Here is a 25,021-nt window from a genome sequence, read left to right as displayed (position 1 = left end):
AAAAGCACAATGAAAGTAAACCTTGTTTTTATTAATGTTTTGGAAGCAAATGCCAAAAATAATGATATCCTATGCTTTGTTTTTATAAAAGTGCCCACATATTGAAAATTAATTAAATAGCAGAGGAGTCTGCACCAAACCCAGTGACAGATATGTAAAAGCTGAACACATTAACAAAGTTTTTCTTCATCTCTTGGTGTAACAAAGCATCTTTACTACATGAGAAACCATCCATGTGCAAAACACAGTAGTGGTTCTTATCTAACACTGTCCAGCAGTCAGAGCTGGAGATAATACAAACACAGAGCCTCTGTATTGTTGCCAGTTTCTCTGTGCATTCAGCCCAATACATACACAACCCAGTATAAAGTGCTACACAATGAAAACATACAGAGATCCTTGTTAGGTTCATCAACCAGAGAACCCATGTTATTACATATTCCACATGCAGAACGATCAGAAAAACAAGCAAACAATGTCCGCTTCGAATCTCTCGCCACACCGGCTATTAACATTGACCGTATGATATTAAGATGGGCAGGGATCGGGCATGGAAATCACCAGCTATCCTCCCGTTATTTATTAAAAGTTAGAATTTAATATATTTATTTATATATTTATTTCAAGTTTGGATGTGCAATTTAATTACAGCAGCTGCTATTTTTCAGCTGCTCTCTAGGACAGCATGCTCACTAACAGTATCCATGTCGATCAATAACAGGTTAGTGCTACTTACAGAACTGCTGTTAGGTACTTGACTGTTTTTTCATCTCAATGAAAGCATTTAAAAAAAAAAAAGTTTGAGCACTGAAACAAACCATGAGGAATTTGTAAAATGCCAGAAAGTCCTTTAAAAAGCAGCATTTACTTGTTTCAAGCTTAGTGTTTACTTTCCAAGAGAGACTAAAACCTTTTTTCATCTCCTAAATGTTGCTTTTGTGAAGCTGCAGGCAAACTTAACATCCTGTGGTGTACAGATCAGCATGGGGCTGGATTGGCTGAAGACGACTCTGTGGTGTTATTCTCTGTGACGTGTCCTGATGCAGCAGAAAAACTCAAAGGGCTTCACCTTGAACATGATATTGTTGCAACTTCACACAACATTAGATCTGAAAATCTTTCAGTCCCTACAGATGACACATAAAGCAATATCTAATACACGCAAACTCATAGAATCAACCATCCTAGCATTTGTCATCTTAAGCATTTAATGAGCATCACCCTTTGGGGGCTTCTTTAAGGCACAATACACTTTACACACAAGTCCCCTCATGTCTTCATCCCCACTGTCATCTCCCAGTTTCATGTGATTCACATTTTATGCATGTGACTCTTAAGGTTGTTTTTTTGCCACAGCAGTTATGTCTCAGAGAAACTGTTAGTTGAATCAAGAAAAATAAATGAGAAGAATCTTATCTGGCCCTGAGTGTTGTGTCCTGAGGATGATTTCACACTGCAAGTACTGTATGTCTGTACAGGAGTGCATCAAGTGACCCATTGAGTGTGTGTCTTGCTTTGTGGCACGCCGCCTGTTATGGAAATGAATGAGACCAAGATGTTCAGGAGACATCAGGTGATGCCATTTATATCAAGATGCAGACAACGTTCTCTGCGCTTAAAAGTTTACCGTGTGTTCTGCGTTGAAAACATTGAAAAGCAAGATCTACTAGGTGGAGCCACCAACCTCATTTCACTGTATTCAACGAGTAAACTAGTTTTACTTAATTCAGACTTTCCAGATTTGATTGGTGTCATCAGGTCCTAAAGAATCCATTTTTCTGCATCAGGTTTTACTTCAAAATACAAAGACTCTCTTTTGTAATAGATATAACGAGCAGTGCTGAGGACAGAATGTACAAGCTTTCTTGGTTTTAGTCACTCAAACTGAGATCAAACCAATATTTATTCACATTTTTTTTATTTTACACATCATGAATGTAAACTTTAAATTAAATTGCTCTAAAATAGAAAATTTATTACATTTTTTTTTTCACATTTTCCAGTTCTGCATTTGAAATATAGATTAAAAGATGTTATGAAAGCAAATAAAAAGGAGTCAGCAAAATGTCATAAACTTGGCCAGGAAGACAACCTGCTGTGAGAGTTAATAAAACTGTTGGAATGGTAACACCTTATTCACCGATGTGTGAATAAGTGTAGGGGGCTGGATGCTATAGAAATGCAGCTTTTGCAGTCTTTCATGTTCTCCCACGCTTCTTCCCTCTCACCTCCTGGCCTCACTGGACATCAACAGTCATGCCGTAATCAGGGCTGGTGGTGAACTGGATTTTACCATCAGTTTCCTGCTCTTCGAACACTATGACCTGTGACAACACAAAAAAAGCAGCTGAATCGAGGTCATGAGAGGACAGTGAATGTGGGTGGTTGAGTGTTAATGTCAATATATGCACATTTTTGGAAAAGAACATGAGGGGAAGGCAGGATGGTTGAACACTGAGGTACAGCTCATGTAACCTCAGGCATTTACCAGAAACTGTTGGAGTTTGACATTTGCCAAGTTACTGGAAAATGATCAGGTAGTTGCACACAGAATTTAAATGGGCATAAAAAATGAACTGATTCATTGCTTGCTGTGTTGTAGATTATTGTAATATAACATTTTGGATTAGTATTTTGCAAGACAAAATTGGGCAAAAAAAGAAAATCTAAAATGTGCATCTTTGTTCTGTTCCCACTACAGGGATATCTTGAGGTGCATCTAATTAGTCATGTACCAGCTTTAGATGAAAATGGATTAAAACATTGCTAAAAATACAGCATAAATAGAACAGTGCACACAGTTAGTGTACAAGGACTTAGGCAGGGTCTGAATGCATGGAAAGCAGCACAGATTCTTACTGTAAACTCTATGAAACAACAATGAGCTACATGTAACAAAAACAACAAATGGAAAGTGCATAAGCTTGAGGATCAGCTATGGTACCTGGTTGTCCCCTCTCTGAAGCCAGGGACCTGGGAGATAGAGAGTTTGCTGAGGACCAATAGACCAATAACGTCCCAAATTCTTGCCGTTGATAAAAACAACACCTTTGTTCCAGCCCTGTAAACACAACCAGTTACTCCTCAGCACTGAACACAACAGTATAAAACATTAAAAGAAACCCATCCTATCTCAGGATTTCTACCTTTCATTTAACATTTTCTGGGTTGTTATTACAGAGACAGATACTATATAACACAAGGGAAATATTCAAGAGGCGTTTGTCTTCTTCAATCAATATCTGCATTATGCAGAAGAGCATAAGAAGCAAAACATCTGAATCATTTTCTTTAAAGAAGTGTGCAAGATATCATCTGGCCTTACTAACAGACTAAAACACTATTATGTGAGTAAATCCAATAAGTTACATGTGAATTCAATAAAAGCTGAAAGCTGCTTCTCTAGGGGAGACTAATTCAGTCACATTTCTGATGTAAGGATCTTCATAATTACAATAACTAGAGGTCAGCGGTATTCTTTTGTTCACGTTTGATGTTTTATAATAAAATCATAAAAACTAGAAAATGTCTATCTTGTAGATAAAACTCACAACAGATGTACAGGGGAGAGATCCTGATAAAGACAGTTTACAACTGTTCTCTCTAGATAACACGTTTCAACAAATCTCCCTACCACTCAAATCACTCCTAACCAAAAAATGCCTATTAGAGCCAGACTCTGTGTCCCATTTTTGGTTGTAACAAGGAAGTGTCAAAAAGCAGTTTTTGAAGCTGTCATTTGCAAGTTACTACTTACAGGCAGCTTGATGAAGGTGTCTTTAGGAGAGCTGTTTACATAGAGTCTAGCCTGAAAAAAGGCTGGGAATGAAGGCTGCTGGTGCATAGACATCCAGTAGTCTGAACGTTCAAGTCTTGAAAGAGAGCAAAAGAGCACAGCTAATTATGTTTACCTACATTCTGCTGCATATTTGATCCATAACAAAAAAATCTATGTACAAGTTTTGACTTTTCTGAGGCTTATTTGTTAGAGTAGAATATCATTTCCTTCATACAATATTTATTTGCCTACAATAAATGTCAAGTAAAACTTTAGATATGGACAGCAGGGGAAATATTCATATTCTCTAACACTATAGGTTATATCGTGCCTCTAGGTAAATTCAAAAGGTTGCAATGATATAAGACCAAAATTATTCCTCAGGTATGAATTTACAACATTAAGTCGTAAAGGGCTTCAGGCCTCAACATTTTCAGAATGGTGCAGAGACAAAACAACTTAGCTTTATGCAATAAGATGGCTTTAAAATACTGGTCAGATTTTTGACCAGGCTCAAAAATACACCTCTAAACAAACGGACCATAGTGACAAAGTAGTCCTGGTGTTTCTTATCTGTACAACAATGGGTAAAAAAAATGGGGCAATTTAACACACAAAACATTACTGTTAATATCAACAGTTATTTACAAGTGAGCTTTTTAATCTTGCAATATGAAAACATTGTAAGAATAGTGCATTTGTACACAATCTATGGTGCACTGGCTCCCTTAAAATGACTCTGAAACCCATCCTTTCATGCTTCTTTGTATTGAAATTGTAAGACCTAATGATATTCAGCTCAATTCAATTCAATACTTTATTTCAGACACAATAGGCAGTCAATATTTACAACACACACACACAGACAAAACAATTTAAATGCTTTTCTATATAGGCTCAAACTCCAATATTGTGGGTGCATTATGCATTTAAGATCCTCCTCCATGATTAACATTAAGAAAAACAGTTTTTCAGTTTGGTCTTCAAACACGTGAACTTTGCACTCAGACTTGTGTTCTGCTGCTTATGTTGTCTGGTCTTGAACATGAGGTATCAAGTAAAGCCTACTGCATAAAGAAAGTACACAATAATTCATTCCATCTAATACAGAGGTGCCCAAGTCCGGTCCTCAAGATCTACTATCCTGCAACTTTTAGATGCAATCCTTCTTCAACACACCTGAATCAGATGAATGGCTCGTTACCCGCCTCTGCAGACCTTAAAGACGTGGATGAGGGAATTCAGCTGTTTGATTCAGGTATGTCAGAGAAAGGTTGCATCCAAAAGTTGCAAGGACCTGGGCAGCCCTGACCTAATACCCAATGTTAAAGATTTATACATAAATTAACCTGCAACATTTTTGGTGATGAACTTTCAGTTCAAGTGACATTTTTTCTGATGTATGAACTGGATGTTAAAGTCCTTGGAAATAGTCACTGCACACATGCATAGAGACTCACATTCGAGCTAATGCACACAATCTGTAAAACTGTTACCTTTTGCATGCAGTGATTCCCTTTCTGAGTCTGCCTCATGCTTAACATGTTGCTTTAAGGTCGGCCTGTTTTTGGATTCTGCTCATACTGTACAGTTAAAAATAAAAACCTTGTCCTGTCACTCTTTATGGTGAAAGACTTGATACAGAAGGACACAGTGAAAGGTCCTCAATCATCCAGCTCATTACCAGGAACATTTTAATGAGGCTGGGGTAGTTTAATAAACCTACTGTGCTGCCTAGAATTTCAAATGTTTGATACAAGATGCAGGATTAGGAGGATACGTTTTGTTTTCTGAATTTTGCCTTCATGTTCCTCTTGTAACTGTATTAAGTAGGGAGGTAATCAGCTGAACTGAATCAGAGGCAGGCAGGTCAGGCAGGTGTCATAACAAAGAAACACGAGCATGGTCAGAAACAAGAGGATAATTAAGACACAAACCTCCTTACAAAGTCCGGCTTCATATCCAGACTGTGAATAATGAAGTCTCTGAGGAGATGTGTATTTAACTGAATATCCCCAACAAGACCTGGAAGGTAAGTCAAAGATGCTTTAAGTTTCTTCGTGACTCTTAAAATACAGATAATTAGTGTCCTTAATAACAGCAGACTGGCCAAACTACAGCTGACTGAAACATTTACAGCTGGATATACCTTTGCGCTGTTCATCCAGAGTTTTCCCATAATTCACTCTTCCGCTGTTTTCCACCAGTAAACCCAAAGTTCTTCTTCCCTTTAGCACAAAAATGCATAAAAGATGAGCTGCATTAAAGAAAAATCAGCAGTATTCTTAAATTAAACAAGACGGACGAGCTCATTTGAGTAGTCTTTCTTGTTTTGTTAAGTAAATAATCAGGCTGATCAGTGCCTGCTCTTCTCTGGAAGGATTAAGTTGATTATTCTCATTTGTTAAATATAAACACTTGTTTGAAGATTTGCTGTTGCTTTCACTTTGGGCCCTTTTTGCTAAAAACATCCATCAGCATCCCCTGCAGCTCTCACATGCTGCAAAAAAAACTACTAACAACTTTAACAATTTTCACAATTATTATGCGTTAATTTTCCAACGATATAAATATATAAATATGAAAGTGACTAAATTGAGGAATTTTTATGATTAATTAATCATGGCATTTAATACTGTGATTATTGTGAAACTAAGTAATTGTAACATCCCTTGAGCTGACTGGGTCTAAAATACAGTATATACAGGACACAAATGCTCAGTACCTTCCCATCTGGTATTGCAATTTCTTGCACTTCATAGTCCAGAACACCAACAAAATGTTTGTCCACAAAAACCTAGGAAAAAGTTATAATGATAATGTTTCTACAGAGAAATTATACATTTATGGCAACACACACAAAAACAGGAAAGAAAAATGTTTTTTTACATGAAGTTTGAGACCTGGCTTATAATACCAGGGCATGTGGTCACAGCCTCAGTTTACTCAAGTACACTGATCAGGGGTGTGATTTCTAACAAGCGGATTCCAGCTTTCTTTGCACAAATGTTCTCCCAGAAAAAGCTCAAACGTGGGATTGTGGGTACATGAAGAGTGTGTGTTGTCCTGTTCTCACCAGTGCTCTGTCTCTGACGTTGTTCTTGGAGTTTAGGGCTCCTCCGCTGGTGATGGTGGTCTCATACAGTGTGTACCCGTATGACTGGCCATTGTTGTTATTAACAGGGAGGTTCTCCATGTTCACCGGCCTCTCTGACTTCAAAGGCTGTACAGTGTGCAAAGACAGACAGTTAAACTAATGATAAACAAATCCTCTGTGACGCGATCGCAGAAAAAAATAAAATAAAAGAATGGATGAAAAACAATTCCCCGCTGAAGATGAGTTTAAGTATGCTGCTGACGGTCATGTTTTTCATGTTTTATAACGGCCACCTAGTTTGTAAGCGGTGCAGATGGGATCTTGTAATTTTCTCTCAGTTTGATCCACAGTGATGGTTTATGAAGCCTAATGAAGCTTTTCCATCTGGTGTTCAGAGCAGGTCTTCTTATCCATCAACACTACCCATGCTAGTTTTCACACCCTTGAGAGGTGCATGATGCAACTGCCACAAGTCAACACTGGCACTATCTGTTATGACACTATTTACTGCATACCTCCTAACACAGAGAAAAAATATCAAACAGAGCCACTCAGTCGCTGAGGAGAAAACACTCTTTTTAAAAGAAGTGTGTGTGATTGGTCAGGGGCAAAATAATTGTCGTCTCACAGTGAAGCAAATTATTGTGACTGGGAGTGAATAATTAATGTCCTAAGCAACCGCCAGACGTGCTACACCTGGTTTGAATATAAATGCCTCTGAGGAGAATGGTGTAAATGTACTAGACTAGTGGACATTAGAAATAAGAAAAGGTTGTGGCACAATCCAAACAGGGTGTTAAACTAGTTGTTTTTTCCCTCCCCTCTTTTTAAAAGGGGACATTTTCTGCTGCATTCAGATTTTACTTCAACAACAAGCTGCTTTATAGCCATAAAGCTGCACATGGCTGATTACGGCTGCTCCCCGAGAAGGCCTATGGTGTAATTAGAGGAAATTTCTTGCCAACTACAAAGAGAGGAGTGTGCTACTCATTCATTCCCCCCACCCAGAACTTATAGTTTGTCCAAGAAATCACACTGGTGTGTGACAATAGTTCATCAGGAGACATTTTTTGATCAATTTATCAGAATCAGAATCAGAATCAGAAATACTTTATTAATCCCTTGCAGGGAAATTCATGTTTTCAGTACAACCCATCCAAGACTAGACAAAACAACATATAACACAACAGGAACAGGCAGACTGACGGAGCAGCCGTTTCTACAGCGCTCCTTGATTTAGATATAGGTGAAAGGTAACATTAGGGGAGTAAGATGAAGCTGGAGAGGATAAAAAAAGGCATCTCCACACTGGGCCTAAGGGCCCATTATTGAGATACAAAAACACTCCTCAGTACATAAATAACAAAACTCAGACAATCACAACATCAGAAACACGTTGGGGGGGGGGGGTCGGTCTCCCATCACAGCAAGTCCGGACGCAGCTGACACGAGCGCAGTCCAGTCGACCCGCCGCCAGGGAGTGGAAGGAGCGGGGTAAGGAGCAGCCCCAGGCAGTGAATCACGGGGGAATGTATCTGTAGTTGTGTACTTGAGTGTGGTGCATGTATGTGTGTGCGTAGTAGTGGGCATATGAACTTTGTCCCAGTTCTCCCTCACAGTCTCTGCCACCTGATGATAGTGGGGCATCCTTGAGGGCTGATCCAGGTTGAAGTCCATCGCCCGTGAAGAGGGTGAGGGGAGGGTGGGGGGACTGAGCGTCCATCAACAAAACATTCCAGGGAGCTTTCAACCAGCCATTCAAGGCCAGCACAGGGAGCCAAATTTGATAACAGCATTTGTTTAATAATACTGTGACATATTCACACGCGATTATCTTTGATCCAAGCATGATATTAAATTTTAGTTTGCCTCAGTACACACTGACCATCACAAGAAGAAAATAATTAAAGGGGTAATGAACTCAGTTTAGTTTTTCACACTCAAACCTGATAAAAAGGCTACCGTTTGGGACGAGAAAATCCTGTCCGAAGTTTGCTACTGTCAGAAGTGCTATATGAGTGTGTGTGTAAATGGGTTAATGTGGCATTTGGTGTAAAAGCACTTTGAATGGTCAACATGACTAGAAAAGTGCTCTATAACTACAGTCCATTTACCATTTTCATGAATGCTAATGCTAATATTACAATGCAACAGTTAATCGGCCGTAGACTTCACCAACTGTCCAGATTATGCACACAGACAGTAAACAGAGATTTAATCTTGTAATCTTGCTTGTAATACTACTTTTTGTAAAGTGCAATATGCATGTACTATGCCTGTATAGATAAAGAATAATGATATACGGTCGCTTCGTCTCTTGAGAAGCTGCCTACTTGTCCTATTATCAAGCAACATAATGCTGTTCAAGTAAATGTGTAGTTACCCTTTAAATGTTTTCATTTTAAATTTCAATTTGAGTATTTTCATTTATGTTAGTTTACTTGCATGTATTCTATATTTTGTGTATTGCTGCTCTCCAAAGCAGGCTTTTTAGTTTTGCTGTGGTATACAAGTTACTATTCTTTGGTAAGATTTTGGCACTGAATGTTATTTTTGCACATCGAATTTCTATATTCTCTGAGCAGCTGCTGGTTACCTTTTCAGTGAAATGCAGACTGTCCCACAGGGACAGGTGCTTCTCTATGATAATAGGATGGTATGCTCTCCTCTCCTGGCGAGAAGGAAGTTCAGGGAGTGGCTGGGCTGAATGATGAGGAGGAGAGAAAAAAAAAGAGCAGCTTTTATTTATCTGTGATTTGAAGATAGACTTGAAGACTTAAAGACATTATAGAAAGAAAGAGAAAAAAAAAGAAGAGTAATAACTTATAATTGCTTTCAAAACTAAACTATACAAGGCCTTCTTGATGGATTATTACAGCTTTCTCATGAAGTCATTATACGTTCCAGCATATGAATCACTCAGTACCAATCATAAAAATATTCCTTTCTTTTTAAGCCTCCTTGGGTGAGCCCCTAGCCATCACCAGCAGCACTGAGTTTATGTTCCACTTACAAAACACTCTCTTTACAGCCATTAACAATGGTTGGCCAAGCCCACCAACGGCTTTTAAAGATGTTAGAGCTTGCAGGGACACCATGAGTCCCTCTGGAAAAGGCTTGACAGCATTTCCTTATCACCAAGTGGTAAAAGCTGGCTCACTTAAGGGAAGCTTTTGAGGATAATGGCCAATACCTCTTCTAAATAGCTCCCACTAACTTCCAAGCCAGAGCTTTCAGTAGAGTCATGTGTTGACTTTGCCACAACAAGAATGAAAACAAATTCTTTTATGAAACTATTGTCATTAACTTTCCTAAATGAGTCCCAATGATCCAAAATTATGTGCATGATTTTGGGGAAAATATGTAAATCTTTCATCATGGAACATTGTTTTTGGCATATAATTATAGGAGTGAATAATTTGCATGCTAAAATAACTTGAGCTAAGCAGATAGCATCGCAAAGTACAGAAAAGCCATGAAAGGTCTTATGTGGCTCGTTCAATATTCTGTATATGGCATAATTTGCAACGTATACCAGCAGTGAAATGGGGGGAAAAAAACAAAGTGTGTCACAGATCTATTTTAAGAACCATGTAAGTGTTAGAGCTATGACAAATCAGCCTGAATCCATACCAAGTGATGCCAAAACACCACTACAGGGCAAAGACTAACTAACACAATATACATAATTTGACTACGAAAAACACAATAGAACATCAAGCTGATTTAATTAAAGAATTAGGTCGTGTGTTTGTGGTTGCTGAGCAGAAACACAAAACATTCTCATACTCACTCTCATATTCAGGCCACTGCTCATTGTTCAACAAACTACAAAACATAACGATGAATCACACTCCAGCAGCTTTTCAAACTGTCTTCAATCATCAAAGTGCAAAAAAAAAAGGAAATTTATTACTTTGTTTGCTGTATTCATTGCCATTTTGCCAAAAGACAATCCTGGCCGCAAAACACTTGAGACTTCTGCCTCAACCACAAAACTCATGTTTTACTAACAAGGGGAACTGGGAAAACACGATACAAGGCTTTTCACAACAAGCAGTAATTGAGGGTCTTTGATTAAGACAGAAATTACACACACACATGCACAAGAAAACACAAACCCATATCTAATCCATGCTTGTAATCATATGCAAAGTTATCCTACTTCAGCCAACAGAGAACAGGTTCTACAAGGAGAATTAACTTAAGTGGGGAGATCAAAGAAAAGGGGGAGAAAGAGACACAGAAGGTGCAAGGCCCATTTCAGCAACAACATACAACACTCACTGTGGTAGTGGCTGAATAAATTCCTCAGAAGATGATACTTGGTGGTGTAATCCCCAGCCTCAGATAGTGGAGCATCGTAATCTGGAAGATAATACGCTATCTGAACAGCAGGCTCGGGAGCCAGAGAGAGGCAGGGATGCCTCTTACCGTGGCAGATGCTTTCTCTGTGCTCCCCTATCAAACATCTTGAGACAGGAGTGGGTTGAAACACATTCTGCTTTATTTTGACAGAAAATGGAGCCTTGTGGAGGCAAAAGGGTAAAAGGCGTTCAGAGTAAATGCAAGTATTAAGACTGCTGAAGGTCGGAGGTGGCATTTTTAGAATTCTGCTTCTTTCTGAGGAATGAAGTCATTCCAATGTTAAGCATCCCAGTGGAGGATAGAAAACGCTGTTTGCCAGCTTTAATTTATATTTCCCATGCATTTCATCATGCATTAGATAGAGTTTATTTATGTGTATATTCAAACACTTGGAATAAATGTAGTTCTCTCACAAGAATAGAAAGTTTTGATATACCTGCTGAATCAAAATTAAAAGAGTCAGTGAAACAAGTGTATTAAGTATCCAACAAGAAATAATGGAGTCCACAGCACACATTAGTGTGATGGAAACAAATCAGTTTAATATCGAAATGTATTTTAGCTTTGCATGCTTACAAAGATGGCTTTAAGCAATGTTCTTTCACAGAAAACCAGTACTCCCTGGTACTGTTTTTGTCAAATATAGACCAGACATTTTTTTAAGAGGAAAAATGGTGAAATCACATAAAAAAAACAAACTCTAGCCAATCAGTCATAGCCAAAACATGGCAGAGTTGTGTTCTGATCTCCTCTGGGTGCAGAAGAAAGCCTCTGCTCCACTGAGACTAAATGATTGACAATAGTGACTAATTTTCCATTTACCTTTTCTACTTTGAAAACTTTAAAATGCATTAAAATTTAATTCTTGAAGGTGAGTGCAGGTATCAGTAGCTGTAAATTTGAGGCTAACTATATTTTGTAAATATTCTTTTAGCTTTAGGAAGAACATTATGAAACCTTGGCTGCGATAGCCACACGCATAAAAGAAAAATAGATCTATTAGACGTACCATAGCTTGTCACCATGGGTTTAGGAGACGGTATATCCACTGCAAATGCACCATTCATGAAGCCAAAATTGGTTCCTCCATGGAACATGTAAAGGTTTATAGACATGTTCAGCTTAAGAACTTCTGTGACTACAGGTAACATATCTGTCAAAGTAGAAAAGCAGAAAAAAAAACACATTAAAACCTTCATTTTTGTTTAAGCTAAATTGAAAAACCTAAGCTTTACCAGGTCATTTCAAGAGTTTCTGTAATCCTGTTGTCCCAATCCCTCTGAACCAGAACATAAATGGACCTCACCCACACACCCGGTTATGGGTAACTATAATTCATTATGGAGCCGTGCTTCCACACATTAAAGTGTCCTAACTGCGCAAATCAGTTATCTATGTATTGCGGTGAACATTGCAGGGGGCAAGTAATTATATATTCAAATTGGCCTTCAGTTGTAAAATTGGACCAAGTTTAATGATTTGAACCAAGGGCAGCACTCTCGGTGAATAACAATTGAGCAGGGTGAGTGACAGAGCCCGACTCGTCCCATGGTGATGGCACTCGCTGTGACCAACTGCTGGGCGTGCTGCAGTCTGCAGAGCACTGAACTGTCAAGGACATGAGTCCCTTCTGAATATTCATTTTATTGCTGTGACACTTTCTGCATGGTGACACTTTCCTTGTCCCTTTCTCCCTGAAGAGAAAACATGCAAGGAAGCAAGACAGCTCGTCCTTACATTCTCACAACGGCTATTGTTGAGATGAGGATGGCTGCTGGAAATGAAAAAAGAACAGAAAAGACTGCTTGAGGCTCAACACTATGCTTTAAAAAATTATGCTTTAAAAGACTTCTTATGGTGGCGATATCAGGGTGTGTGGCTGCCATTAATTCTTACAGCTGTGGAAAAGGTGTAGCCATTTTCTAATGACTTTACATTAGACTAAAAACATTGCCCTATTGGCTAAAACATTCAGACCAGGTGTTGAGAAAAATAAACAAAAATGTCAAGAGCAGCACATAAATAGGCTCTGTGCCTCTTCTGAGTGAGCTCTGGACATTCCCTATGGCACTGAGTTTGCCTCTACTCAGGCTTTCCCTTGACACACAGACGATTTTATTCACAGCTAAAAAAGGTTTGTCTAAAATCTTTCTTCCCCTTAGGACAATAAGTCTCTGTTTTACCTTCAAGACAGCCCATTTTACCTTCAGAGATTGTGTAGTGGCTTGGAGCACAAAGCTGTCTACCCTTGTCTCAAATTAGCCAGTGCTATCGACACTCTTGCAAAGAGAAGCTGTTTCACCCTCAACAAAGAAACCATCAGAAAAAAGAAAAACCTGTCTTACTCTCATGTCAGTGCCAATCATTCCAGCTCTGTAAAGCTGTTTAGAGAAGCCAAAGAAAAACTGTCTCCTCTCTTAAATGTTAATTATCTTTAGAAAAATAAAGTACATCTTACCCTCAGCAGTGTAGACATGATGAAGGCCTCCCCATAGATCAAACCAACCAGTCCAGTACTCCATCACCATCTTGGGTTTCTGAGGCTAGGACATAAATGGTTCAGTGTTATAACAGTCTAATGATGTTTTATGTATCTGTCTCATGGCTACTTACAGGGATTCCACAACAAGACCCACTTGTACTCCATTTTATATTAACATCAAATGCCTTCAAATGTACTGTATCCACTTCTGTCATAGATCAATATTTCTGAGTCAGATTTATAAAACGTATAAAAGAACATCTGCCCACTTCACAATAGAAAAACATGTCAAGTAGCTTCTCTGCCCAGCCCATGCTAACTTTTTATTTCATAAGTTCCTCACAGTTCATGCAAATAAGCTGTACAACCCCCGAAATGTTTGTTCCCCTGGTGTCATGTGGAGAACATATTGGCTGACTGATCTCACCTCTTTGAGACTCAGGGGTCTCCAACTCCGGTCCCCGTGAGCTAATGTCCTGCAGGTTTTAGATGTCTCCTATTACAACACACCTCTGCACAAGCCTGTTAATGACCCAGTGATTTGAGTCAGGTGTGTTGCATCAGGGTAGAATCCAAATCCTGCAGGACAGTAGCTCATGAGGACCAGAGTTAGAGATCCCTGCTTTAGATGGTGCTTCACAGACTCAAAGCAGAAAGCCACCCACAGCAATGATGACTGATTTTTGCTTATGAGATATCGTCAGATTATCAGTTCTCCTTTATCAAACTGTCTAACTGGGTTTTGTGAAGAACGAATTCCAAAAGAGACAAACATGAGTTTGGCAACAATGAAATAAGTGTACATCCAACAGTTTAATGTTTATGCAACACAAATACAACTAACCTGAATTCCATCCAAGTGCTTGATGTCATTTAGATCCAGTTTCTGAAAGTTGATGGTTTCAAGAGCTTAAAAAAAAAGGATAATTTATTAATATTACAGACAGCACAAGGTTCTAATGAAAGCTTCTACAAGTCTGTGCATTTGTACACGTTCAGTGTTTTGTAAAAAAAATAGCAAATACAGCTATGAAATGGAAAATATTTGAAAAATACAGTACATATTGCCAATAGTATTCACTCACTCATCCGAATAATTGAAATCAGGTGTTCCAATCACTTCCATGGCCACAGGTGTATAAAAATCAAGCACACAGGCATGCAGACCGTTTCTACAAGAATTTATGAAGGAACGGGTCTCTCTTAGGGGCTCAGTGAATTCCAGCATAGTACTTTGATAGGATGCCACCTGTGCAACAAGTCTAGCTAACAGAATCAACTGTCAGTGGTATCATAACAAAGTGGAAGCAATTAGGAAAGACGGCAACGCAGCCACGAAGTGGTAAGCCTTGTAAAATGACTGAGCAGGGTCAGCGGATGCTGAGGTGCATAGTGCGCAAAGGTCGGCAACTTTCTGCAAAGTCGATTGCTACAGACCTCCAGACTTCAGGTGGCCTGGAGATCAGCTCAAGAACAGTGCCAAGAGAGCTTCATGGATTGGGTTTCCACGGCCAAACAGCTTCATCCAAGCCATACATCCCCACAATGCCACCACTGGACGCTGGATCAGGAGAATGGTACTTGTCTGAAGTTTGGTGGAGGGGGTATTATGGTTTGGGGTTGTTTTTCAGGAGCTGGGCTTGGTCCTTTAGTTCCAGTGAAAGGACTCTGTGGAAACAGTTTGGGAATGGCCCTTTCCCTGTTCTAACATGACTGTGTACCAGTGGACAAAGCAAGGTCCATAAAGACATGAATGTGCGGGTTTGGAGTGGATGAACTTGATTGGCCTGCACAAAGTCCTGACCTCAACCCAACAGAACACCTTTGGGGTGAAATTGGGGTGAGCAGAGGCTGAGAGCCAGGCGTTCTCGTCCAACATCAGTGTCTGACCTCAAAGCTTATGGAGGAATGATCAAATATTCCTATAAACACACTCCTACACCGTCATATTGAACTAATTTGATTAAGAATGGGATGTCTATTAAGTTCAGACAAGAGTCAAGGCATGTCCGCTAATACTTTTGGCAATATAGTGTATCAAATAAAATATATCCATAGGAGGCTTCACCACAACACACTGGCCACTGCTGTTCCATATTTATAAGAATAAATAATGCACAGTCTTTGGTTACAAAGCATAGAAAAAAAACTATTAAGTGGAATAAATAATATACACATTAATTACTACACGATTTATATCAAAGCTGTAAATATGCCAAAGAAAAGAAGGCAAATATCACTTGACTGTCTTGCACCACAGTATTGCTACCAATGCAATGCACATCTCTCTGGTATCAACTGTCTGGTTCTAAACTCCAGTTGCATGCAAGTGATCTACCCTTGGCTAAGACCTTTAAGCGCTGTGCATGAAAACACACAAATAAACATACTGTATATATGTGTGTTTGTGTGTATGCATGTACGCACAGCCTTGTTTGTCTGTCAGCCTATCTGACAATACCTCCTTTCACTCCTCCACGCTTTAGCCCTTCATTGTTGTCGGAGGTCAGCAGCAGCTCTGTGATGCCCCTGGACAATAAAGCCTAGAGAGAGAGGAAGGATTAAAGAGGCGGCTAAACAAAACAGTGAAAATGTGTCCTGAATAAAGTTGAATTAATTTGAAATTCTCAAGGTATAGATGTTTGTTTTTCCCTCTAAAAGAGTGGTTCATACCTCCTTGATGAAAGGCATATACTCTTCATCTTTAGCATAGGAGCCATATTCATTTTCCACTTGAAATGCTATGATTGGGCCACCTTGGGAGTACTGCACATTAATTAGACAATAGAGAACACAAATTGGTTGGTTTGGCACATATTCTTGAGCATTTGTACCCTCAGCATGAGTAAACTTAAAAAAAAACAAAATAGAATAATATGTATGAAATTGCACTTGAATTGACATTGCAATTGATGAAAAGAAAGTAAGGCTTTAAAGATACAAGCAAATAGCTAATTTTCACACCTTAACAGTTCTCTTAAATTTTCTAGGTTTGTTTATGTGAATGCAAAAATGTCCCAAATGTTCAGTCCAGACTAGGGCAGCTTGATATAACAAAAGCACATCCATAAATGGTGCTAATCTCAGGTGTATTAACTGGGGCTGCCTTTCACTTCCCAAATGTCCATGCTGGTTAGCTGCAGAACATGCACAAAGAATCAGAATCAGAATCAGAATCAGAATCAGATTTATTGCCAAGTAACTTCCATTCCAAGGAATTTGTTGTGATTTGACGGTGCCTACATATAAATAAATAAATAAATATGAACCATAAAGATATGAACAAGCCAACTGAACATATAACATTAAGACTGAAAAACTTTATAAGAGTGGAAATAAAAGTTATGTACATTAAAATAAGATAAAGTAAAGTAGTGTATTTACATGAAATGTGAAGTCTGTAGTATAAAAATGTACAAGTTGAAGTGACCAATGGAGGGGGAGTGTGTTAATATAACTCCTGTGTGCTTGATGTCGCTAATATAACAAATTGCGTTGTGTCAGTTAGTCAGGTAAGTCTTTAGGTGAGTTCCAAAGCCTGATGGCAGAGGGGAAGAAACTGTTTTTGTGGCGGGAGGTTCTGGTTCTGATAGACCGCAGCCTCCGGCCAGAGGGGAGAGGGTCAAACAGATGGTGTCCAGGGTGGGAGGGGTCAGCTGCTATCCTCCCTGCTCTCCTCAGGGTTCTGGAGGAGTAGAGTTCTGGGAGAGAAGGAAGGCTGCAGCCAATCACCTTTTCTGCAGAACGTATGATACGCTGCAGTCTGCACCTGTCCTTGGCAGAGGAAGCAGCGTACCAGACGGTGATGGAGGAGGTGAGGATGGACTCCATGATGGCAGTGTAGAAGTGGACCAGCATTGTCCGTGGTAGATTGAACCTCTTCAGCTGCCTCAGGAAGTACATCCTCTGCTGAGCCTTCTTGATGAGGGAGCTGATGTTCAGCTCCCATCTGAGGTCCTGGGAGATGATGGTGCCCAGGAAGCGGAAGGACTCCACAGTGTCCACTGGGGAGCCACACAGGATGACAGGGGAGGGGGGGGCTGTGCTCTTCCTGAAGTCCATAATCATCTCTACTGTTTTGGAAGCATTGAGCTCCAGGCTGTTCTTGCTGCACCAAGCCATCAGACGGTCAATCTCCCATCTATAAGCGGACTCATCCCCACCAGAGATGAGTCCAATGAGGGTGGTGTTGTCTGCAAACTTCAGGAGCTTGACAGACTGGTGACTGGAGGTGCAACTGTTCGTGTACAGAGAGAAGAGCAGGGGAGAAAGAACACAGCCTTGCGGGGAGCCGGTGCTGATCGGTGCAGGACCTCCTCCAGTTTGAATGCTATCTATATCAACACTGTGCTTGTGCTATTTCAAGTCAAAATGTCTTTGTGATATTGAAACTGCACATGCTCACACTGTGATAGTGATCATTTTTCAATAAATTGTGCAGCCCTAGCCCAAGCTTGTGAATAAGCTTACCCATCTAGCTCCCCTCTCATTAGTGCAGAAAGGTAGCTGCTGTGCATGTCGTTATTACATGAACTACAAGTTGTAGTCATTTTCTGTCGGTATGTAGTACTATGTAGTATATACTATTATAGTAGGCAGAACCAAGTGTGGTATTGATAAACACAAAAACATCCCTGTTCTGTGTGTCTAAACCAGGAGTCGCTCCAAAATATTTCCATTTTAGAGAACGCAATAGCTCTCTCCCAATAAAGTGCATGGTGAAGAATGTCTCAAGCGGAATCTCATCATATTTTCCTGTGTTCACACATGAAAATGGTTATGGTTCACCATTACCTCAACAGCAACCACTTTATGCAGGTATCAAAATAGTCCCCTTTGTGCACGCTTCTGCCTTCTGTTTGTCGTTTTGCTAATATCAGCACCATAATATCTAACTGACAGCCATTTTCTGATCTTCATGACTTTCTATGTTTGCAAGTTGGCTACTTTTAAGATTTTGAAGGCAGCATCCAAAAAAACTTGCATTGTTATGCAGGAATGGGAAGAGGTGGGACTAATTTACTTGATCATTGCTCAGTTCCTCAATTATTTGTTTTTTATGCTGACTGGTACAGACTTTTATCTGGCTTAAACACATAATTAACAGCCTTTAAAATGTATATTTTGCAGACAACATGAAGGATCTCCATCCTATGTATCCTGCCAGCTATTCTCATCTAAAATACAATCTTTTTAACATAAACATACATGAATGTACTGTTGTACAGCTATCCATTTAGTGTGTCCCAATACTGTAGCAGTAGCAGCAAACAAGAAAAAAAGTGGTTAATGTCAGCAAGTTTCTATAATCAATCATTTTCTATGTGACTTTTTAATGAAGAAATTAAATAAATAAAATAAAATAATCATTAGAACTGGACTGGCGACCTGTCCAGGCTGTACACTGCCTCTCACCTGCTAATTGCTGGGATTGGCTCCAGCTTCCCTGCGACTCCTAACTGGACTGAGCGGTACAGAAAATGAATCAATCAATAAATAAAAATAAATAAATAAATAACCCATGGAGGTCTGGATTCAGAATCAAATAAAAATCAACAAATAATAAAACTGGAAAGATCAGATCACTGGCTGACCTAAATTTCTGTAGAAAATTTTTAAAACTCAAAATGATGTTCAGTAGTGTGTGTGTGGCTTCCATGTGCCTGTATGCATCCTAACAATGCCTCAACATACTCCAGATGAGACAACGGATGTTCTCCTGAGGGATCTCCTCCCAGACCTGGATCAGGGCATTGGTCAACTCTTGGACAGTCTGTGGTACTACATGGCAGTGGTGGATGAAACGAGACTTGATGTCCCAGAGGTGCTCCATTGGTTTCAGGTCTGATAAAGGGGCAGTACATAGCATCAATGCCTTTGTCAGGCAGGAAGTGCTGACACACTGCAGCCACACAAGACCAAGTATTGTCATGCATCAGAAGAAACCCAGATCCCACTGCAGCAGCAAATGGTCTGACAATGGGTCTAGCACATGGAGGTCTGTGTGGTCCTCCAAGGATATGCATCCCCAGACCATCACTGACCCACTGCCCAACTGGTTATTCTGGAGGATGTTTCAGGGAGCAGAATGTTCTTCATGTTGTCTCTAGATTCATGTCTGTCACATGTGCTTAATGTGAGCCTGCTCTCATCTGTGAAGAGCACAGGGCATGAATGGCGAATCTGCCAATTCTTGTGTTCTCTGGCAAATGCCGATCAGGCTGCACACTGTTGAGCTGTGAGCACAGACTCCACTTGTGGATGTCTGGCCCTCATAACACCCTCATATAGTCTGTTTCTGACAGTTTGAGCAGAAACATGTAGATTAGTGGCCTGCTGGTGGTCATTTTGCAGGGCTCTGGCACAAAGAAGCAGATAGCGGTCATGCTCCTGGGTTGTTGTCCTCCTACGGCCCCATCCACGTCTCCTGGTATACTACCCTGTCTCCTGGCATCTCCTCCATGATTTTGACACTGTGAAGACACAGTAAACTTTCTTGCCACAACATGCATTGATGTGCTATTCTGAATGAGCTGCACTACCTGAGCAACTTTTGTGGGTTGCGTCCATAGACTGTATATGCGTCTCACACCGTCTCTTGTTACCTCTAGTGTTGAGGGCACTGGCAAAATGTAAATGTGACCAAAAATCAGACAGAAAGGATGAAGACAGGGAACTGGTCTGTGGACACCACCTGCAGGACCAGTCTTTTATAGGAGTTATCTTGCTAACTGCTTTTCATTTCCACCTGTTGTCTGTTCCATTTGTAGGTTGGTTGCATTAACAATGATGACGGGCATATACTGGGGAGGTGGAGAAACTGGCACAGTGGTGCCATGCTAACAACTTCCTGCTGAGCGTTGACAAAACCAAAGAGATGATTGTGGACTGTGGGAGGAGAGAGCAGGGGAACTACACCCCTCTGAGGATCAATGAGGATCTGTCCTGGACTCTGCACATAGACAGCTAGGTGAAGAAGGCGAGGCAGCGCCTTCCTCACCTCTAACAATTGATGAAGTTCAGAGTCTCTCTGACAATAATGAGGATGTATTACACTGGAGTGGTGGAGAGTATTCTGACTGGTAACATCACCCAGTGGTACGAGAACAGTACTGGTTGTGACCAGAGGGCCCTGCAGAGGGTGCTGAGGTCAACAGAGTGTACCATGGTTACAACTCTCCCCACCCTCCAGGACATCTTTATGAGGACAGAAGCCAGAGCAAACAGGATCATGAGAGACCCTCATCATCCTAACAACAGTCTGTTCAAGTGGTTAAGACTTATCATGGCAAACACAGAGAGACTCAGGAGGAGCTTCTTCCCTTAGGCCATCAGGACTGTGAACTCTGCCCTGTAGTGACAATGGCACAGTGTCCTACTTTCTGCTTAAAAAACACAAGAGCTATTTAATCATGTGCCTTTAAAGCACTACTCAGAGGTTTATATAATTTATATTAGACTCCATAAACATGTTGTAAATATTGAATATTTATATTGTCAGTCTGTTTTATGGCATGCAAATTACTGCACCATGGTTGCACTGTGGGTTATTATATTTATTGTCTTTTTAGTTTATTCCTGTGTTGATTTTATTGCTGTTAAAAGGGTATGCACAGCCTCAGAAGCATGTATGACTACATTTTACTGTCATCTTGTACATGCATGTAACAAACAAACAACTTGAACTTGAGATTTGATAGAAGGTGCACAACAATAAAGAAATCAGAAAATTTGTTTTTAATCAGTGATCACAACCTTGCCAAAGCCATAGTAAGGCTTTGATTACTGCAAGGCAGAATGCTGCCATTAAGAAAAAGAAAAAAACAAAACCAAACTGTGGGTAGCATCAAATATTTTTTAAACTTATAATCCTGTCTAGAGAAAGTATACAGCCAGGTATACAGACAGGTAGAAAAAAGTAGTAACAAAAGTTTGAATATTTTTGCTCTTGGCTGGCAGCAGAGCGATGACTACAGGAAAAACTGTTTTCAGAACATTTAACTCAGCCTGTAAACAAACGGATGTTGGCAAATCATAAGACCATTGGAAATTCTAACTTCAGTCACATAATTCAGTGTCAGTGGAATTACAAGCACTTTTACTGCGAGGTGGACATTCACAGTATAGAATTATTGTTATATGTATGTATGTATGTATGTGTATTTTCACTCAACATTGCACCGATTCCAAATTATATTAGCCCTTATTTGATAGCAATGAATACACGACATTTAAAAGGACCAGAAATGACCTTGAAATTTCTAAATCCAGTTTATAAAAGCAGTACCTGGTGTGGAGCTACTTTCTCCATGAGCTGATCAAAGTAGGAGTTGACTGCTTTTTTGAATCCTGAGTAGGTTGTTCTTAGCTTCATGCTCTGATCTCGAAGTAGCCAACTGAAAATCCAAACATGTCACATAATTTCTTCAAAGCACTGCTGGGAATTCTCTTTGCATTGAAAAAGCAGCAATCTAAGCATGACTTTAGTCCACAGAGGAAATAATGCTTTAATGTGTGAACCTTGAAACACTTTATGATGATTTTAAACACAGCCTCAACCTTTACCTTGCCCCAAGTGAAAAACACTGAAAAAAAGCATCTCTTACAATTCTACAACAATTACCCAATCGACTCTTGACAGGTCTTACTCTGCATGTTGTACTCTAGGTGGTGTTAGCTCCCAAAACAAATTTCCCATCAACAGAAACACAGGCGCTAACACTTGAACTCCAGTTTAATGGATTTAGCCGGCAGTAAGACACTACTAACACACAAATTAAGTTGACTAAACGATTCAATTCTAATCCAATTTCAGGGAACCCTGTGGCTATTTTGCAATAATATGTCACATTGTTGCTATTAAAAAGATGCAAATTATCTTTAAAATATAAAATCACAATTCATTCTGGCTTTGTGTGGGTTTTTTTTTTTTTTTTTTTTTACCTGGGCAGCCCACCTAAATCCCACTCAGCACAGATGTATGGCCCTGGACGCAGAATCACCCAGAGATCCAAGCTGGCTGCAAGACGTAAGTAGGCTCTAGAAAAAGATGCAAAATCTATATAAACAGCAACCAACAGGATCTACTTCTTATAAGCAATCCATTTAAAATATGTATAACAGCTAATATAAAGTGGATGTCTCAGATCAAACTGATTATTATTATAAAATATTTCTTTTTTAAATCAGGTTTCTTGCATTGAGGCATCTGTTTCTAACAATAGTGAAACAGTTGGCAACACATAATGAAAGAAGTAGTATGTAATCACTGCGCTGATTGATAAATAATGAACATGGTTTCTTAAAAGTAAATGCACATCTTCCCAGCAGTATCACCCTCAACAAAGGAAACTAAGCTCTTTTGCAATGCAACAGCAGCCTCTGCAGGACTTTATCTACCTCAGAACAGAATGTCAGAATTAAGGCTTTATTTAGTTCTTACTCTAAATTCAGATGATCCTCAAAGTTAAACACCCCTCGCTCTGGCTCATGCAGGTTCCACGGTACATAGCTGAAAATACAAATATTATAGATTATTTTGTGTAGCTTCAGTATTTCAATGATAATCTCTTTTAAAAATTAATGTTTCCTTTATCCCTTAGTCTTGTTTATAAAATGATGACTCATAAGTTTTGTACGTCTGGCTTTGCTTTAATCAAATTTTAGTTTCTCTGTGTTTAGCTGGCTCTTTTACACTTCTTTTATGCTCTGTTGTTCATTAAATCAGCAGTTAAGTTACACTATGAGCTTACGTTGTGAGAGTATTGAGGCCACAGGCCTTCATCTTCATCAGCCGGTCCTTCCAGTAGGCTCTGGGGACGCGGAAGTAATGGACAGAGCCCCCCAGGATGCGAAAAGGTTTCCCCTCCAATGTAAACTGAGACGACTCAGCTCTTAGACCCTCCACACGGTTCATTCTTCTCACTTCTGGACGATGCCTGAGGGACAAAATACAGTTCATACGTTTAAAAAACATTGTTAAAAACTATTTAAATTAGATACATACCTATAAAGAGAATTCAGACGTGCTCAATTTCTCTGACCTTGGATTACTTAAGTCTACTTGGACCTTCAGATATCTTTACAGAATCAAAGTAATATAGTTTGCTATAGTGTCTTATCACTGTATTTGTATTAATCATTAAAGGAAAGCCACACCCTTGGGTAAATACAAGGTCAACTAAGAAAAACAAATATGATCACCAATTAGCATTTATTTAGACAACTAATGAGTTTAAAATGTTACAGATTTCCCATTTAAATGTTTGTTAAATGTGGCTACCTAACTTCTTCCTCTTCTGATCAGTAGGAATATCAGGTGAAACTTCCTGACCACAGATAACGCAACAAGTTACACGGTCGTGTCAAAGTCTGCAAGCCAGCAAATGAGTCTGATTATTCTCAGGTAACAATGCGGAGTTAAGGCTTAAAATACTGGCAAGCAGGAGACGCGGTTAAACTAAACATTTCAAGTGTCTGTGGGCGGGGCTCCTGCAGAAATCCATGTCCATGCGTGTCTATAATGGAGAAAAACTGGTTAGCCTGTTTGTGTTTACCTTACCTTGAAAACTGATAAACAATTATCAGAGTTATGGCAGTGGTAAACAGCAGGAAGTACCGTTGTTTTAAGGACAGGCGAACACCAAACAAAGAAGACTGTTCCATTGGTAAAAAACAGGACGAATTTGACAGCTGCGCTCTGTGCGTTTCTTGTGTTTCAGTGAGGTAACGCGCATTTCTCTGGTCTGCAGTCCTCTTCAGGAACTGACCAGACAGGTTTTTCACAAGTGCTAAAACTAACCCCGAGAGAGAGGGAAGGAAATTACGATACCGACTGTTAATTTAAGATTCTACATCAGGACATAAGTACTTCCGGTCTAATATAACATAAATAGTCAAACCTACGCTTGAACTTTGGAGCAAGCGACAACTATCGTCTCTGGTGACAGTAATGACGCTACACTGCAGGGGAGGGCGTCACTTTAATTTACCCTCTTTTCTTTTTTAATCCAATCATTACCAAAATTAAGTCGGTGTAAAAACGAGTAGATTGTTTTGGGTGGTGAAACGTACTTTTCTTTTTTTTTAAATCCCTTACCTGAAGCTCCTGATTAGCACGTGACCGTCCAATTTTACTGCGACACGGCAACCACTAGCAAAGTTGTTTCGACCTTAAAATATTCCAAGTATGACAATTAACAGAATTGCATATCAAATATGCTGTGAAAATCTTGGAAAACCCTGTCACACTAGCCTTCTATGTATCAGAATTGGAAACAAAAATCAAAATTTTCCC

General features: G+C 39.6%; 1 protein-coding gene across 5 annotated transcripts; it reads right to left on the bottom strand.

The window, feature by feature from the left end:
* Window positions 1–1,284: 1,284 nt before the first annotated feature.
* Window positions 1,285–24,847, bottom strand: LOC121646633 (beta-galactosidase-1-like protein 2). 5 transcript variants are annotated; one of them, XM_041995746.1, is made up of 19 exons: window positions 24,824–24,847; window positions 23,478–23,663; window positions 23,168–23,236; window positions 22,669–22,764; window positions 22,013–22,121; window positions 16,399–16,491; window positions 16,187–16,268; window positions 14,570–14,634; window positions 13,702–13,786; window positions 12,253–12,396; window positions 11,163–11,243; window positions 9,472–9,578; window positions 6,855–7,001; window positions 6,504–6,575; window positions 5,928–6,006; window positions 5,716–5,803; window positions 3,758–3,872; window positions 2,945–3,061; window positions 1,285–2,324 (listed from the first exon to the last, which is right to left on the bottom strand). In XM_041995746.1, the coding sequence occupies exons 2-19, from the start codon at window positions 23,639–23,641 to the stop codon at window positions 2,238–2,240; spliced, it is 1,800 nt and encodes a 599-aa protein (XP_041851680.1). In that variant the 5' UTR covers window positions 23,642–23,663; window positions 24,824–24,847; the 3' UTR covers window positions 1,285–2,237. The 5 variants fall into 5 exon arrangements, with proteins under 5 accessions (XP_041851680.1, XP_041851677.1, XP_041851676.1 ...); XM_041995743.1 differs by lacking the exon at window positions 24,824–24,847 and adding an exon at window positions 24,631–24,748; XM_041995742.1 differs by lacking the exon at window positions 24,824–24,847 and adding an exon at window positions 24,287–24,624.
* Window positions 24,848–25,021: the final 174 nt, after the last annotated feature.

This window comes from Melanotaenia boesemani, chromosome 9 (assembly GCF_017639745.1).
Source record: "Melanotaenia boesemani isolate fMelBoe1 chromosome 9, fMelBoe1.pri, whole genome shotgun sequence".
NCBI classification, from domain to species: Eukaryota; Metazoa; Chordata; class Actinopteri; order Atheriniformes; family Melanotaeniidae; genus Melanotaenia; species Melanotaenia boesemani.
The sequence above is the reverse complement of the archived record's forward strand: the minus strand, read 5'-3'. Positions and strand labels throughout refer to the sequence as shown.